General features: G+C 41.4%; 1 protein-coding gene and 1 long non-coding RNA gene across 2 annotated transcripts in view; both read left to right on the top strand.

Moving 5' to 3' along the window:
- LOC143303052 (uncharacterized) overlaps window positions 1–15,425 on the top strand; it is a 260,835-nt gene that overhangs the window by 80,859 nt on the left and 164,551 nt on the right. The window lies entirely within an intron of this gene.
- Window positions 523–2,245, top strand: LOC117159538 (uncharacterized). The gene is made up of 2 exons (XM_033339455.2): window positions 523–670; window positions 1,370–2,245. The coding sequence occupies exons 1-2, from the start codon at window positions 548–550 to the stop codon at window positions 2,072–2,074; spliced, it is 828 nt and encodes a 275-aa protein (XP_033195346.1). The 5' UTR covers window positions 523–547; the 3' UTR covers window positions 2,075–2,245.

Here is a 15,425-nt window from a genome sequence, read left to right as displayed (position 1 = left end):
GCAGGCATCGCGATCGATATTGCGTCGAGCGCAACGTGGCAAAACCGGTTCCGTCTGTTACAAGACATTTAACATCGGTGACACGAGGCCGGCTAAAGAGGGACGGCACGAAGAATCCTAATTATTCAATCAAGGGCTCGTTACGTTCTTACGCGTCCGTCGAGCGTGAAACATCCCAAGAAGTCGCGTGCGTCCCAATAACGATCAACGCGTCGCGTCGTCCGCCAATAAACCGGTCGTTTGTCGAAGAAAAAAAAAAAAAAAAAAAAAACGGGAAGGATTCCTTACACGGCAAAGGGAAAACGAAATCTTCCGACTGTTCGTCGTCACTTCTGTCGTTTTACGTTTGATTGTCCGATATGCGTCGCACGATGCAATGGCATCAGCGTGTGTAGCCAGGTCTCTGTATTTCCTCGTATTTTCCCGCTTTATATTTTCCTTGACGACGACCGTGACATTAACGTTCTTGTGGCAACCGATTCGAATCGGTATAAAAGGCGAATGTCGAGGCGTGCACGGATAGTCGTTTGCTGAAATTTCGCGCAACATGAGAGGCTCGCTCGGAACGATAATCTTAGCGACATGTTTGGCGGCCTGCACGGCGATCTGTCGTCCTGGATTGAATGGACGGGAAGATTGGTACCAGTGCGAGGGATTAAGCGATTTAAACGTGAGAAATTGCTGCTTTTGTTGACTATCTTGTTAGAGGGATAGCCGGTCGCGCGTTTCTATCGCCACGATTTCCAATTTGTTCTTTGTTCTCTTCGTTTGGTATTTTGGGAATAAGTGTAGTCGGAAACTTTTCGCTTAATCCATTTAATCTAATCCGAAATTGTCTTTCGTTTGTTACGATTAGACGGATTTTTATGCATTTTGAAGGCGCAAATATATACGGAATACACGTTACATGCAAAAATAATATAAAATATCCAATGTATCGTTACAATACTTAGTACGTAGTATAGTCTTTACCTAAATTCTATTTCTCTAATTATCCCTATAAAAGTATAAGTTTGCATAAACATCCGCAGTCTAATTATAATTAAGAAAAAGCAAATGGTTTAGTTCTAAGGTGCCTATAGAGCAATAGAAATGATTAGGTCGTTTTGTATGTTCGTTCTTTTATTATCAATGTTTTATGAGATATCGTTGTTTGCCTGTAGAATACACGTTATTCTCTCGACATTTAACACTCGATACGTACAAATTTCAAAAAGATCGACAAAGAATAATAATCGGAAGCGCTGTGTGCTTTACGAAACGAAGTAACAGCGAGCAACGACTAACTATCTTCGGAACGATCTGTATAAACGAAACTTGGATCTTGTAAAATGCGATCAAAGACTAAGATGGAAAATATCGAATACAGCAATTACAGATACCAACTGGAGCAGCCGGGATCAATATCATCGATTCGAACATCAGCAAAATTAAGACTGGCGCATTTTCCAAATATTCTGACTCTCTCGTTGAATTAAACATAACGGGATGTGGCGTGGAGGATATCGAGCCAGATGCTTTCAGAGGTCTTAAGAAATTGCAAGTGTTGGGCCTGGTCAACAATAAGATCCGGAAGATCGATGCCTCCTGGATCAGAGGGTTATCGAGTCTGAAAGCGTTAATCCTGTGGCGTAATCGGATCGTCGATATAGATCCGGAAATTTACGATCTGCTCACGGAACTGCAAGTTTGGGACATCGCTTACAACGAGCTGAACGCGTGCCTGTCTCCGGACATGTTGAGGAAGCTGAAGAAACTACGTAGAATTTTAATCGCCGGCAATCCCTGGTCTTATAGGTGTCGTTCCCCGATGACCTGGTATTTGGGCAGCAATCATATCCGTTTCATCAAGGATTGGAGTATCAGCGACCTGTTAATCGAGGAATGTTTGGCTCACGAACCTGGCGCGGAACAAGACGACGTCATTTTGAATAAATGCGTCGATAGGAAAGTTGGATCGTCCGATACGTTGCCGTACAGCGTGGCTGGATTGAACGAACAAGTTCGTGAACTTACTCGGAAGGTTTTTAACTTGGAAGCTGACATAGCAACGCTGAAGAAGTCGAAAATGTAATCGTACCTTTGATTTCTCTTTTCACGGTTTAACCGTTTTCGCGGTATAAATGCGAGTTTGGAATATGGTTATAAAGTAGAATTACCTACGTTTATCCGAACTCTGATCGTTGGGACGAAAGTTTGGGTCATTGTAAGAGTATTTAATGATTAAATGCACTTTTGCCGAACAGATTGAATCTACTTATCTTTAGATTCCTATTATTCGAACGGAAATTATAGAGATAGAATCGATGAACTCCTAGGTATTATAGGAATAGTTTATACTCTGCTGTTTCAGACGGAGGTTTACTGGTATCGCGTTAGATTATATCGATGAACAATAAAATCTAAAAACGCCGAGAAATATATTCTGAGAAATAATTAGTTAGATAATGATAAGCGGAAAAGCAACGACAGTTAAGTACATTTCCTGTGCGATAGCATTATATAATAGCGTTAGACTACTTAGGGTAAAGTAAGAATCCCAACACTGAAAACATTTTTACGTACTATTCCGCTTTAACCATCCACGAGATATCTTTTCATATAACAAAAAAGAAGAAAAAAAACATTATCGATATCGATATGGCAATACACCATGTATCTCCGTCCAAAGTTTGACGGTTTTTTTCATATTAGTACATCCTTCGATACAGAAGATTCCGGGATACACATCACCGATCCATTAATAACACGATCGCATCGAGCGAATTGATCGCGATGAACACTGCTTGCGGTGCAGTCTTTCCTCCGTACTACATTCCTGTATCACTGGAATCCTCCATTTTCCGGGTAAAAAATACTCGTTGAAACGAGCGTTATTTCCCAGGTTCTGGGAAGCGAAGTGGCAGTGGTCGTGCGTATCGGTCTGCACAACCGTTAATATCTAAACACCTAAATCACAATGGCACGTCATACGTGCGAACCGCGTTAAATCACGATGCGTCTAGTAGCTGATCCACGGATCTCTGGCCGATTCTCTCCGTGGTGGGACAAGAACATTCCGACTCCGGTTAACCGCCATTCATCACGCGGCGGCGGCGGCGGCGGCGGCAGCGGTGGCGCGGTTTAAAAAATGCGTATCGTACACGCGGACGGATCACGCTCGCGCACGCTCGTGAGATCTTTGACGCGGTTTCCGCGGTCATTAATAATGCTGCTCGAGACGGCGAGCCGCGCGAAAAAATAGCGGACCCTTGGGGGTGGGAGGAGGGCGACTAGAACACAGAGGATATATCAGGCCAGCTGCGAAACCGGCAGCGGCAGACAGTTCCGACGCGATGTGTGTGGAACTGTCCGTTGCAAACGGTGCTTAACCGTTTACCCTGGCCTCTGCACACTGCCGCCACCGCCGCCGCCACCGCCGACGCGACGTGCGCCCGCCGATAAGTAAACCCCATATCGGCTTCGCCTTCGCTAACGAGACCCACGTCGCGAATCTCACGGGGAATCTACCGGTACGGATCTTGTTTTCTCTCGGCCAGTTTCTTAATCAAATGCTATGATTCATAGGTAGGTTGTTTTTTGGGGGTCGAGATCGGTCTCGTTCGTGACGCTTAGTCTGGTTTAGTGGTTCCTACTTTCTTTTTTCAGTCGCGATCCCTTTCTTTTACCTTTTTCTAACAGCCAAATGATCTGCGTCTCCCTTTCCATATAAAATATCGCTAATAAGATATGGCAACTTTCGTTCAATATACCAACAGAGTCGTGTTAGAATAAATAAATAAACTTCGACTAAAAATAACCGTTTCGATGCTTTGAGTGGAGGAACCGAGCTTGTAGAGTTTGACGAGTTGGATCGCACAAGTCATCCTCGCGATACAAAGAAACTTCAAATTGTAAAGTTACCAGGATCTTCTTCGACGTTTGAATAACAAATACCATCTGCGAAACGCATCTTCAAAAACTTTACGTTCGCCGATAAATATTTCGCCCCTTCTTAAAGAAAAAATGCACGAAAAAATAACCCGATGGAATTTCTCGAAGATTCACCGGTTGGCGATTGAAATCGGAACATGGCCCGTAATCCGGGGTCGTTCCACGTCCGTTCTTTCCATTTGTATTTAATCAGACGGTGCTCGCGCATCGCGAATCCTTCGCGAACGCTATTGTAGCGGCGGAGGGAAGCTTACGAGGCGAGTACGGTAGGCGCACGGTAGGCAAAGACTTTAGAAGAGGATATTGTTCCACCTCCTGCACGGAGAGAAACTGCTCGCAGCCTGTGATTTATAGAGAGGATCTCGTGCGCCTCGTGCTGCACCGGCATCGTCCAGATCCTCCTCTTCGTCGTTGTCTTCGTCGTCTTTGGTCGCCGGAGTCGTGGCGCAGCGAACCATTCTCCGTATGCAGAGTGCTCCAGTTCCCACGCAACCGAGGCTATGCACTCTCTAAGCGGGTTCTCCATGGTGGAAGTCATACGGAGTATGCTCTGTCTATATGGAACGCTTTTATGCGCTCCTGTTACGCACCCATTCTGCTACAACCGTGTGCAACCCACTCGGGCATTAACATCCTCAAACGCCTTTTGCGGACCAGGAAACGCAGCTCGTTATCGTATCGCTCTTCAATGATGATTCTTAACACGTTGTCGATTCGCTACGTATCTTGTCCGAAACGTAACACGTGTTGTCGGCTATCTTCGCGGTAGAACGAAAACCTGATTAAATGTACATTTTCAAGAATTTTATTTCTATATACTTTAATGCACAGATGCTTTCTCTGAACGTAATAGAAATCAGTTTGAAATCGTTGGAAGCCAATTCGAGAAATTCGTTTCTCTGTATCTTTTGTATCTTTAGTTGAGAAAAGGATTTGATATAAAGTGGCTAGAAAACTTGACGCAGTATGCAAAGGATTAAGCTTAGCACGTATATTTGTCGATGTATATGCTTTTGTAGTCCTTCTCACGAATACTACAACGTTATAATCTTAGACCTTCCTTTTGTAACATCCTACGTATTTTTCGATGTCATTTAGACAAAATCTTGGAAGAAATGTTTCTCATAAAAAATATTTACATAATTAAAATTTTTTTTAGCAAAAATAGAGTGGCAATTAAGGTTCTACGAATCGAGCAAATACTCTTGTCGATTTAAATAACCTTTCTTCGTCCTCGTTCTTTTTCATTTTTCTTTTCATTTAGCCCAACTTTTATTCCATCTTCCCTATTTTTTTTTTTTTTTTACGAATGCCGGTATCATCGTCATTGCACCAGATCGTTATTTACTTTACATTGTGCACGATTTGTGGTAAATCATGTTTAATAAGCTATAAGTTACGCTTTTGCCGGCTTATATTTATGATATGTTGATCCTTATCCGAATGATGTACATTAACGATCGAACCGAGAAATCTGTGTATACGGGATCGGTGTGTCGGTACTTATCTATCCTAGAGTGTCTAGACGGTACGCGCGGTAGGCAGGTAACCGCTTATCTGACAGAAACGATATCGAATGCAAATATCTTATGGTAGACGTGTTCGCGAGTACGAACAACTAATACTGAAACAACATGATTTATTTTGCTACTTTTTCATACACGATTTTGCTTGGTAGTATATGGTAGGTCGATGATCGTAACGCGAATACTTTAATTTCGAGTATTAACAAACGTAAGATCTTTAGGCGTGTGAGATAACAAAAGAACCAAAGTTTAAGTTTAAGTTTGCTACTTGTTCAAGTTGGCGATATTACTTGCAAAACTATATTTTCTCAATACAACCTTTCGTGTTTCTTAAAGTATGGAAAAATCGTTTCAAATATATATCTTTTTATTTGTAGTATACATTTAGTTTAAGCGTATAAATGAGATTATTTCTCTAATTGTGAAAAGTTCGAAAATATTTTCTGTATAAAAATTATATGATTTAATGTAGAAGATTTAACAGAGATTATAGAGATTTCCATGTCGAGGTACATTTTTAAATGAAGCTATATATGTGTATAGCTGTATGATATACACTGTATACAATATGTACATATATTTATTTATTATCGGCAATTTATATTTTAAAAAGCCTTTCAATAACAAAGTGTATATCTCGTGTAACACTCGAGGAGTATTTTATCGGATATTTTTATGTATCGATGGCAAATGTCAAGTTCGAATAACCTGTTATAAATAACGTAGAAACAGTGGAATGATAATGTACGACGTAATACGTCAATTATCAAAATCTGGATTAATAAACACACAGGATAAACAGTAAAAATATATAACTTGGGGAAAAGCGGTTCTATATGTTTTGCGCATACGTATTACGTTATCATTCTTTTACGTATCTTTTATTACCGAACACGCAGATTTGCAACTTCCTTAAAGATTTAGTTTCGAAACCGTGCAACGTTTTATATCACATTTTTGCACACCCAGTAGTTGTTCTTTGACACGGTTTTATAGTGTTATCAGCTGATATAGACAAAATTTTTGTTTTACGTAACCCTTAAGAAACTCTACCAATATTCATAATAGATATTTAATAAATCGTGCGCGTTGTAAAAATATATAACTCTACTAAAAGAATGCATTGATGTTGAAGCGTCTATAAAAAACAATTTAAACAAGATACTATAAATATCCTATTGATCTTTTTCAGTAAAATAGAAACAGCTTGCACATGATAAATTTCTTCGTCTTTTACATAGATGTACACGCTTAAACCTAGAAACCGTGAAATTCTCACGACGAACAAATTGTATCGCCTACTTCGGTTCGCTTAAACAGGACCGTACCGTAGTTTACAGCGTCTCCACGCCTTCAAATTCTATCTTCGCACGAACAATGCTCAATTAATAAGGCACGATCAACGACAAGAGCTAACCAGCCGTACAAAGAAACGTTCGAACAGTGAGCAACGGTGTCCGGTAAGCAGTGCGGCAAAGTTCCGCGGATGTCTTACGAGCTTGAAAATTGTAAAGCGCGAAAGAGAGGGGGCGGCGTTGGGTATAGAGGCGGTCGCGGTATCAGCGCGGAATCGTGGCGCGTCCTTTTCCTCGGGCGGCGTTCACCAGGCGAGCCCTTTATTCCCGGCCATTCAGGCCTTTCAGTCGTCGGTTCACAATGCACGGACGAAAATGTCAAATCAACGTACGCGGGGGAGAAAAAAAAAAAAAAAAATTGTGGAATCAAGAGAACAGAACGGCAGCCGTCATCGATACCCGTCCGCTCACCTGGCTGCCCGGGTGTAGGCCGTATATTCCTTTTGTTCGATGTATAAAAAAAAAAAGATGTGGAGAAAAAAGGAACAAAAAAGGTAAAAATAAAAAAAGAGTCTATGCCTAAGATGAAAAGCACGAAGTGAGCCTCGCGGCCGGCTGGAGGCCCGCCAAATAATATACTGGCACCCTGTCCACCCCCGCTTTTCGCCATCCGGTCTTTCCTGACAAGGCAACAGTCGCGTTACTATCAGCTATAGCCCGGACCAGCCGCTGCTCGGGGTACTTTTATATTTATTACGAAGGCACGAGCGGAGATTACGAGCACTAAGGGGGTTGAAAAGGGGGTGGGGCGAGAGAGAACGGACGAGGTCTGTGGCAGGGCAGAGTATGTAGAGAAGGCAGCCAGAACATTTGGATGATCCAACCCATATTTCGCCTTTTGTCATCGCGTATAGGACACGCTGTCGCTACCTCCTTCCTCATATGGCGCACGGGAATACCGGAAATAGTCGAAAGCTGCAGACTCGAATCTCATGGATACATTCAGCGGTGACGTCGTCTCGCGCTTTTCTTCGTAGCCTTTTCCATCACTTACCTCGATGGCGGGCCGCCCGCGCCGCGTCGTTCCACTCCGGGCTATCCTCTGTGTTTCCTTCTCTCTCTCTCTCTCTCTCTCTCTCTCTCTTAATTGACCGTCCCTGCCGGGGATTGTTTGATTCGCGGCTGGTGGATACCGTTGCACGGAAATTGGCGGGAACGTTAGGATGACGGAGGACAGGGAACTTGTATAATTGGGCGAGTTGAAACGATGCACGATGTAAGTAGCGAAAGCGAAGATTTCGAACGGAAATGAGACGAGATACTTATATCGTTTATCAGCCTTGGAGTTTTGGAGCGAGCGTAAACGATAAAATATGTATCGGTGTAGTTAAATTTGTGGATTCGCGAACATCGTACTTTCTTCTTTTTCAATTGGAACAGAATTGCTATTTAGAATTATCACTTTATGTCGCGATAAGGGGCTAAAGTAAATCATTCTAGCAGCTAGAACTTTTCTGTCGTACACCGCATGGAACTTACGTCGCCCCCAGCGAAAAGATCGTTGTTTACCTTTGCATTACCTTACATCGTTTCGATTTCGACTAAAATGCTGTTTTACGCACGAATTCGTATCGAAATTAATCTCATTGCACGATATTTCTTTCGAGTATTATATTTATTTGGTTATACGGAGTAGATTCATATTAAAGTAAAAATATTCATCTTTGTCTTTTCATCGAAAAATCACCGTTAAAAAAAAAAAAGAAAAAAAAGAAACAAAACGAAAGAAAAAGACGATAGGTATTCGAAAACGCAGCGGCAGTGAGATTTGCATTTTGACGCGATCGGCGATCTCTGTTCGCGTTCGAGCCCTGTCTTCGTCCGCTTTTTCGTTTCTTCTTCATTTTTTCCCTTCTCTTTCTTCCTCTTTTTTTCGTTCATTTCCGCGTAACCGAGTGTAAAAAAGAAAGTAGATCGGAGCGTGCACGAGCTGGCTCTTTTGCGTGTAGCCGAGTTAAACCGACGCGGTAGTGATTGATGATCTTTCGGCGTAACGATCGCCTCTATATCCGTGAACGTGGCGCTGAGTTAGGGTCTGCCAGCCGACAAAAGGAGCGAAAGAAAAGTGGAAGGCGAGAAAGAGAGACGTACCGACGACGTGGAAACGAACGAAGCTGCTCGTTATCCCTGATTTTACAAGAATTAAAGAGCTGATTACGCGGCTCCACCACACCCACGATTAAGATGGGTGCGGATTAAAATTGTGCTACCGGTGCTTCGCTACCGGATTCTCCTCGGATAAGATTTATTATGGCGAATCATACTATCCGGTCGAATCGAACGTTGGTTAGGGAGGCATGGAGTAGCTTTCGTTCGGTCTAACGGCGTCGAAAAATGATTAGCGTGCTGCGAGTGTGAGAATGGAATGAAATACGAAATATGTATAGGAAAGGAAAACTTATATCACCTTAGAAATCCTTTGTCGTTGATGATAGTAATTAATACTTATATTATATTTGTTTGCCTCTTGTTAGTTATGTTAGCTGCGATGGGCAAATATATTATAAGTAATAATATTCATAAATATTTTTGTTATGTGACTGGAAACGAAAATAATCGTAACTTTCAGGAGAGATACATATCCAATTTTGTTAAACGATTAGTTAATATTTCATGGCGAGAAGTTTAGTAAAATAAATTTGTGACGAGAAACAATTAGATACGGGTAGTATCGTAGCGCGTTTAAACGTTAGCGTACGTAAAATGAAGATACTGTACTAATTTTTGCCAGAAACGTTGCATTTTAAAATAAATGTACACCTGTATCTGCAAACCTATACCACAGCGATTAAAATTAATCATACGGAACATTTTACTCCTTGGAGCTCAATTATAATGCATTAAAATTAATATCAGTAGCTCATGTTTATTCACCAAACGCGCCATACGTTTTAGCAACTTTGCGCTCTTTCCTCTATTTCTCAGTTAATAGATTAAAACTACATTAAGCGCTTAAACTCCCTTTCCCGCAAAATATTTTTGTATATACAAAGTACCCGCTTTAAGCATCCGTGAAATCTCTTAAAAGTTATTTCAACCTGTATTTAGCCATATACATACGTTGATATGCTGCCCGTAACACTTTGCTTAATTCCTATTAATAATACTCGAATATTGCTAAAAATGTATAAATTAATGATAATTTCATGATCAAACGCTCGTTACGATGCTTACTAAATAAAACAAATCTCCGTCTAAATTCCATGTCTTTGTATTCACGAAAGTATGAATTTGCATAAGCATCAGCAGTCCAGCGTAGTGTAATTTTGAGCTGAAATCGCATTCCATTAGGAACTGCGAAGTATTCACGATCTTTCGAGTGGCAGCGTATACCGACGTACACAACAACAGCATACAGAGACATTTTGTTTCATCGAAATTACAAATTGTAAAAATTCAACGATATGCAACGATCGTAAATGAGAACGTTTCTCGATCTTTCATGGTAGGCTGTCGCTCGATCTCTCAACCTGGTCTGCGACGTTCAAATTTCGTCTGGTTATTGGTCGTTGAGATGCAAAGGAAAAGCCTTTGGTTGGGGAGCGATTAAAGCTTGGAAAACGGAGCTATAAAGCGCTGGTACCGCGGAACGTTGCGCGTTATCGAATGGGGTAGTAAATTTTCGAGCCACTTTCAGGAACTATTCAACCAGACGATCACCGTTCGCGCTATTAACTGGCCGGTAGTAATGAGAAACGTCTGGAGACAGTCTGGCAAGGTAAGAGAATGACGCGTTCGGGAAGGACACGGCCAGGTCGGCAGTAACTAAAGCCATTAATCGCCCGCCATATTGCCCACCTCGTCTAGTCATCCCTTCCTGAGTCTTCCGCCATCGGTTTCAGCACCTTGCGCCTTCGTACCGGGACCACCGACCCTCCCATCCTTTTCTGCCCCCTTCTGCCACCTTCTTTAACGTTCCTCTTTCCACATCGAGTAGCACGGGCATGGGCCTCGAGCTCGTCAAGTCGCCAACTTGGAAATTGCTTTCCTCATTTATAACCGGGCCAGTGTCTGACCGTCGTTCGTGCTTCCCGTTTTCTGCGATCTCACCCTCGCTCTCATCCTCCGATTTCCTTCTTCGATCCTCCACCTCTTCTTCTCTCTTTCTCGCCGCTTACGTTCCAACGGGGCTCCTCTTCTCCTCGTCTTTCAACGTTGCTCCTGCAGGCTATCGACCCCGTGAATCTATATAGGCCTCACCTTCACCCCCCCCCTCTCTCCATCGTGAGTCGACCGATTTTTCGTGACGTATCTCTGCCTTAAATCCCCCTCGACGAAGCGAAGGTGGGATCGGCAAACGGTGAAATATTGCCGTGCTTTGATGCGCCGGAATTACGGCTAATATACTTTCCAATCACGCGGAAGTGTCCTTGTTATTTTTTTTTCTTTTTTTTCTTTTCTCTTCAGTCCGTGTTCAGCTGGAATTCCACCATCGTTTTTCTGGTTTAGTGTGTTGGCGTCGGTGGGATTTTCTTGGACTTTTTAGTTTTGAGCTTGTAGTTGCGGCCGATCTGTTAGATAGATTACCAGTGAAAAATGTAGGTCGCTTCTTTGCTTGTATCTGTGCCGATAGCTGGCACCTTTACACCATAATTTTCTAATTGCAGGTACTCGTAGATAAACGTGTAAATTAAAATATAAAGAAATTAATTAGGTTCGATCGTTGTAGCGAAGAGTAAAGGGCTCGAAGAGGCATAATTTTCATTTCTTTCTTATTTTGTTAAAATCAAAGTTTCGAAACGTCATTTCTAATGTCTCAAACCATCTTGCACGGTCAGTTTATTAACTAACAATATCGGGGAACTGACAAATCATAGTTTACGGATCTCTCTTTTATAATGTAAAAATCGGGTGTTCTGTAATTTGCAACGTTATAAGCGTCATTTGTTTTATCATCGAATTTGTTTATCGTTGAATTTAGCTATAAAGTTTTAAGGGAGTTATTTATTTATTTTCTAAGATCGCAGAATTCTAAGTTGACTGTATTTTAAATTCTTGTTCAAGTTCTGTTTAGCGTTTAGCTAGAATATAATAGATGGTGCGGAAATACATGGAAATATGGTCGAAAAAAATGTTCAAATACGAACGTGCAATCTATTAGAATCTGGCATAATCTGGTTTAAAGATTATTCCAATTACAACGTACACGAACGATTTACAATGGTTTTTGCGGCATATCGCGTTAATTGGGATCTTCGTGTCTCATGTGAGCTTTCTCTCGCCTCTGTGTGTAAACCTGAGAAGAGGTCGGTGTAATTGAGTTCTTAAGGAAAGATCATATCGGGCCACTTGAAATCTTAATCTTGTTTACCAAGTTAACCTAAGTCCATTACGTAGACACGAGGTTTTAGATAATCATGGATGCACGCGAAACATGCTCGAAGAAAACTAATTTTTCCTTACCGGGAAACGCAATACGAAATCTTTTGCAAGATCATCCCCTATGCTCAAATTGTCTGTAATCTACCTATACCACGCAATTCGTTACGCTCGCGTTCATCAAGTACTTCTGCTATATCGCGATCTACGTGAAAGATATTATACATTTTACAGATATTATGTTAGGTTGTCCGAAAAGTTTCTTTCGTTTCATAAGATGACAATAGACGAACAACAATTTCCGTTTTATATTATTTTATTGAATCGGGTATGATCTATTTCGTTATATTTCTATCATTATGTTCGTGTATAATTCATTAAACTGATATAAAACATAAAACATTGTGCGTCTATTTCCTTCTTAAACGAAAGAAACTATTCGGACAACCTGATACATCGCTTCAGATATTTTACAATTTTACTAGCACTGTGTATGTACATCTAATACGTAGCTACGTATAAAACATGCACGGCTATCTATTTTCATTACGATAAAAATGTTTCAAGTATGAAAATCAGTCAATTATTATTTCTCCGTAAGACGAAATTCTTTTAAAACGATACAAATCATTTCGCGACAAAGAGGAGAAAAAGTCGCTTCAAATAATTCTTGTTTAACATACATAATGAAATGGAAAAGAGAGGACAACTTCGACATGGTCAAATTCTGAAGCGTTTCTGCGCGGGGCACAGATTAGTTGGATTCGCAGAGAAGCTAATTATCCTAGCAGTGGTGCACGAGCTCGCGCTCGCGGGACTTAATTTAGATTTACATGGATTAACTCTCGACTTTTGACCCCCTTCCACTTAGTCCTTACTGGCATGAATTCCTTTTGCGAAGCCTGCTGCCGCTCGTTATTCGCTTTTTCAAGAATACGATAATTCCGTGGGATTAATACGCGGCAGCCGCCGGTGACATCGGTGTGACATCCATTTTGGGGATTCGTCCAACGGATACGGACAATTTTGTACGGTAGCAAGAATATGCATTAACGGCGACCGCGGCCTGGCTCGCTTTCATTCGGCTAAAACTACGACTATCGAAAATCTTTCTGTGCGTCGTGCGCCAAAACCATGAAAGGTTACCAGAATCTATGTACTTACATATGTACGTGTATGCATCAAAGTCATATAAAAATATATCAGACGTATGGATTTCAGTGGAGTATACACGTGCGAATAAGTTCTTAGCGTGAATATTGCAGATGTTGGGTTACGCAAGCTTTTGCTCCGTTAAATATAAAATAATATTATAAATGTGTATAAGTATGTGTTATATGTGCGTTATAAATATTATAAATAATAATACGAAGATTAGAGTAGAAAATAAATAAGTGACATTTCCTAGCGGTTTTAGGTTCATTACGTTATCGAACACCCTTGTGTTATTAAAGTCGTGTTTACAGTTGACGCGTCTCTTTATCCTCTTCAGAATTGTCTCCTTAAAAATTCCAGAAATTACCAACGATCTACATCGTTGGAACTTTCTCGAGATCGACTACCGATCCGCTATTTAAATTCCAAGAATAATTAGCTTTTATCTTAATATAATATAACACAAGTGAAATATAGCAATTTCTAAAGGTCGGTAAAAATCTAAATGGCGATTCAATCGCAGTCTGAATCACAGAGACCCCAGCGATTCTGATCCTAATTCTAAATTCGAAAACACCGAAAAATCGCTAATGATGTACATCGCTAGAACTGTCGGAAGATCTAGCAATCTACGATCTACTGAATTCGAAAAGTCGCTAACGATCTGGATCGCGAGAACAGCGAACGAAACGAGGTCGTGGCGGCGCGAAAAGCGGACGCGGGGGACGGCCAGCTGCTCAGAGGCAAGAAAAAGGAAGCGGCGAAGTTATCCTGCGTGAACACGACGTTGCATCGCGCCACGTGTTACGTCCACGGCGTGTGCGAGCGACTGAGACAGCCAACACGATCCAAGTATACACATACGTGGCGAATAGAGGAACAGAGGAGGCGGTGGAAGATCGAGGAGCGGGCAATTATGCGCGCACCGAGTATTCGCAATTACGCGGATGTTGCACCGCACAGAAATCGGTGATTTGAGCTTGCTCGCTCGATTAAGCGTACCAGCGAGGAAGGAGAGGCGAACATGCGAGCCAGACCGGGAAGATAGATGGGGAAAGCCTCGTTTTAATTGCAGACTGAACAGATTGAAGCAAAAGAAGATACCGGAAGCGGCTACATTACCCGCTCTGTCGTGTAGCGCTTGTTCGTAGAGTTCACCGCGGTTCACCGCGATTTTTCATTTCCCTTTAGACTTCGCCAAGTGATATTCCGATTGTAATTGTTCAGCTTTTGTTTCCTCTCGTTGGAGATCTGGATCATTTCGTTTGACGTTTCAAGGCTTGTTATTGCATAGGAATAGATAGTCTCTTTTTAGGTTAGTGGTCTTTCAAATTGAAGTTTGATCACGACTTGTTTCTTTGGAACGTTGTATAGTTAGAACGGGATACCTTTGAACGGTGGCACAGTTTGATATTTGAAGCTTTTCCGCGATACGTTTATTAGAACAGAGATAACAATAGAAACGTCGCGTGATTATTTTTACGCAAGCACTTCACCGAGTTCGTATTAAGTTTGCAAAATTCTACAAGGTTTTGTTTCGTACAAGCGATTCGAAATCGATAAAAAAGATTGCTAATGTTTAACTTTTGTTTCATTTAAGCTAATAATTCTCTTCTCGGGATACGTGGATTATGTGCGATAAGCCAATATTTAATAGCGATATAATGATATTAAGAGATAAAAGAAAGACAAGCTATAAAATTTTTAAATTAGGCAAGAAAGATATGGAGAATATTGGAAAGGTAAAATTGATTTTCTTGCATTACGCATCTTGCCTTACGCTTACAAATTATTTTCCCTGGCGAGAAACTCTGGCGATAAGCGATAGAGAAGAACGATCGAGGGAAAAAAGGAGGACGAAGTAATAGAATTGCGCTTTAGCGATGATTAAAGGAAACAGGAGAAGAAAAGCGAGAAAATCAAGAAGCTCGCCATTTAACCTCTTTGGGAATAGCCGATTCGAGACTTGATGGGTTGATTAAGCGTACGGTGAGGCCGATGAAAAGGATGGATGAAACACTGTGAAGTATGATGATGGATTTGCTGAACTTATTAGAATAATTACGAGAAACCAGAATGGGAAGAAAAAGAGGGCCGATTATACCGAAATCAGTTCGATTCTTTCCAGCTCAAATGT

Source organism: Bombus vancouverensis, chromosome 8, assembly GCF_051014615.1.
Source record: "Bombus vancouverensis nearcticus chromosome 8, iyBomVanc1_principal, whole genome shotgun sequence".
NCBI classification, from domain to species: Eukaryota; Metazoa; Arthropoda; class Insecta; order Hymenoptera; family Apidae; genus Bombus; species Bombus vancouverensis.
This window is presented reverse-complemented; position numbering and strand designations above follow the sequence as displayed.

Bases quoted from the DNA above. Each gene is read 5' to 3' on its own strand.
- LOC117159538 (XM_033339455.2), top strand. From the start codon at position 548: ATGAGAGGCTCGCTCGGAACGATAATCTTAGCGACATGTTTGGCGGCC. The intron at 671-1,369 runs GTGAGAAATTGC...TATCGAATACAG, and splicing joins AGGGATTAAGCGATTTAAAC to CAATTACAGATACCAACTGG.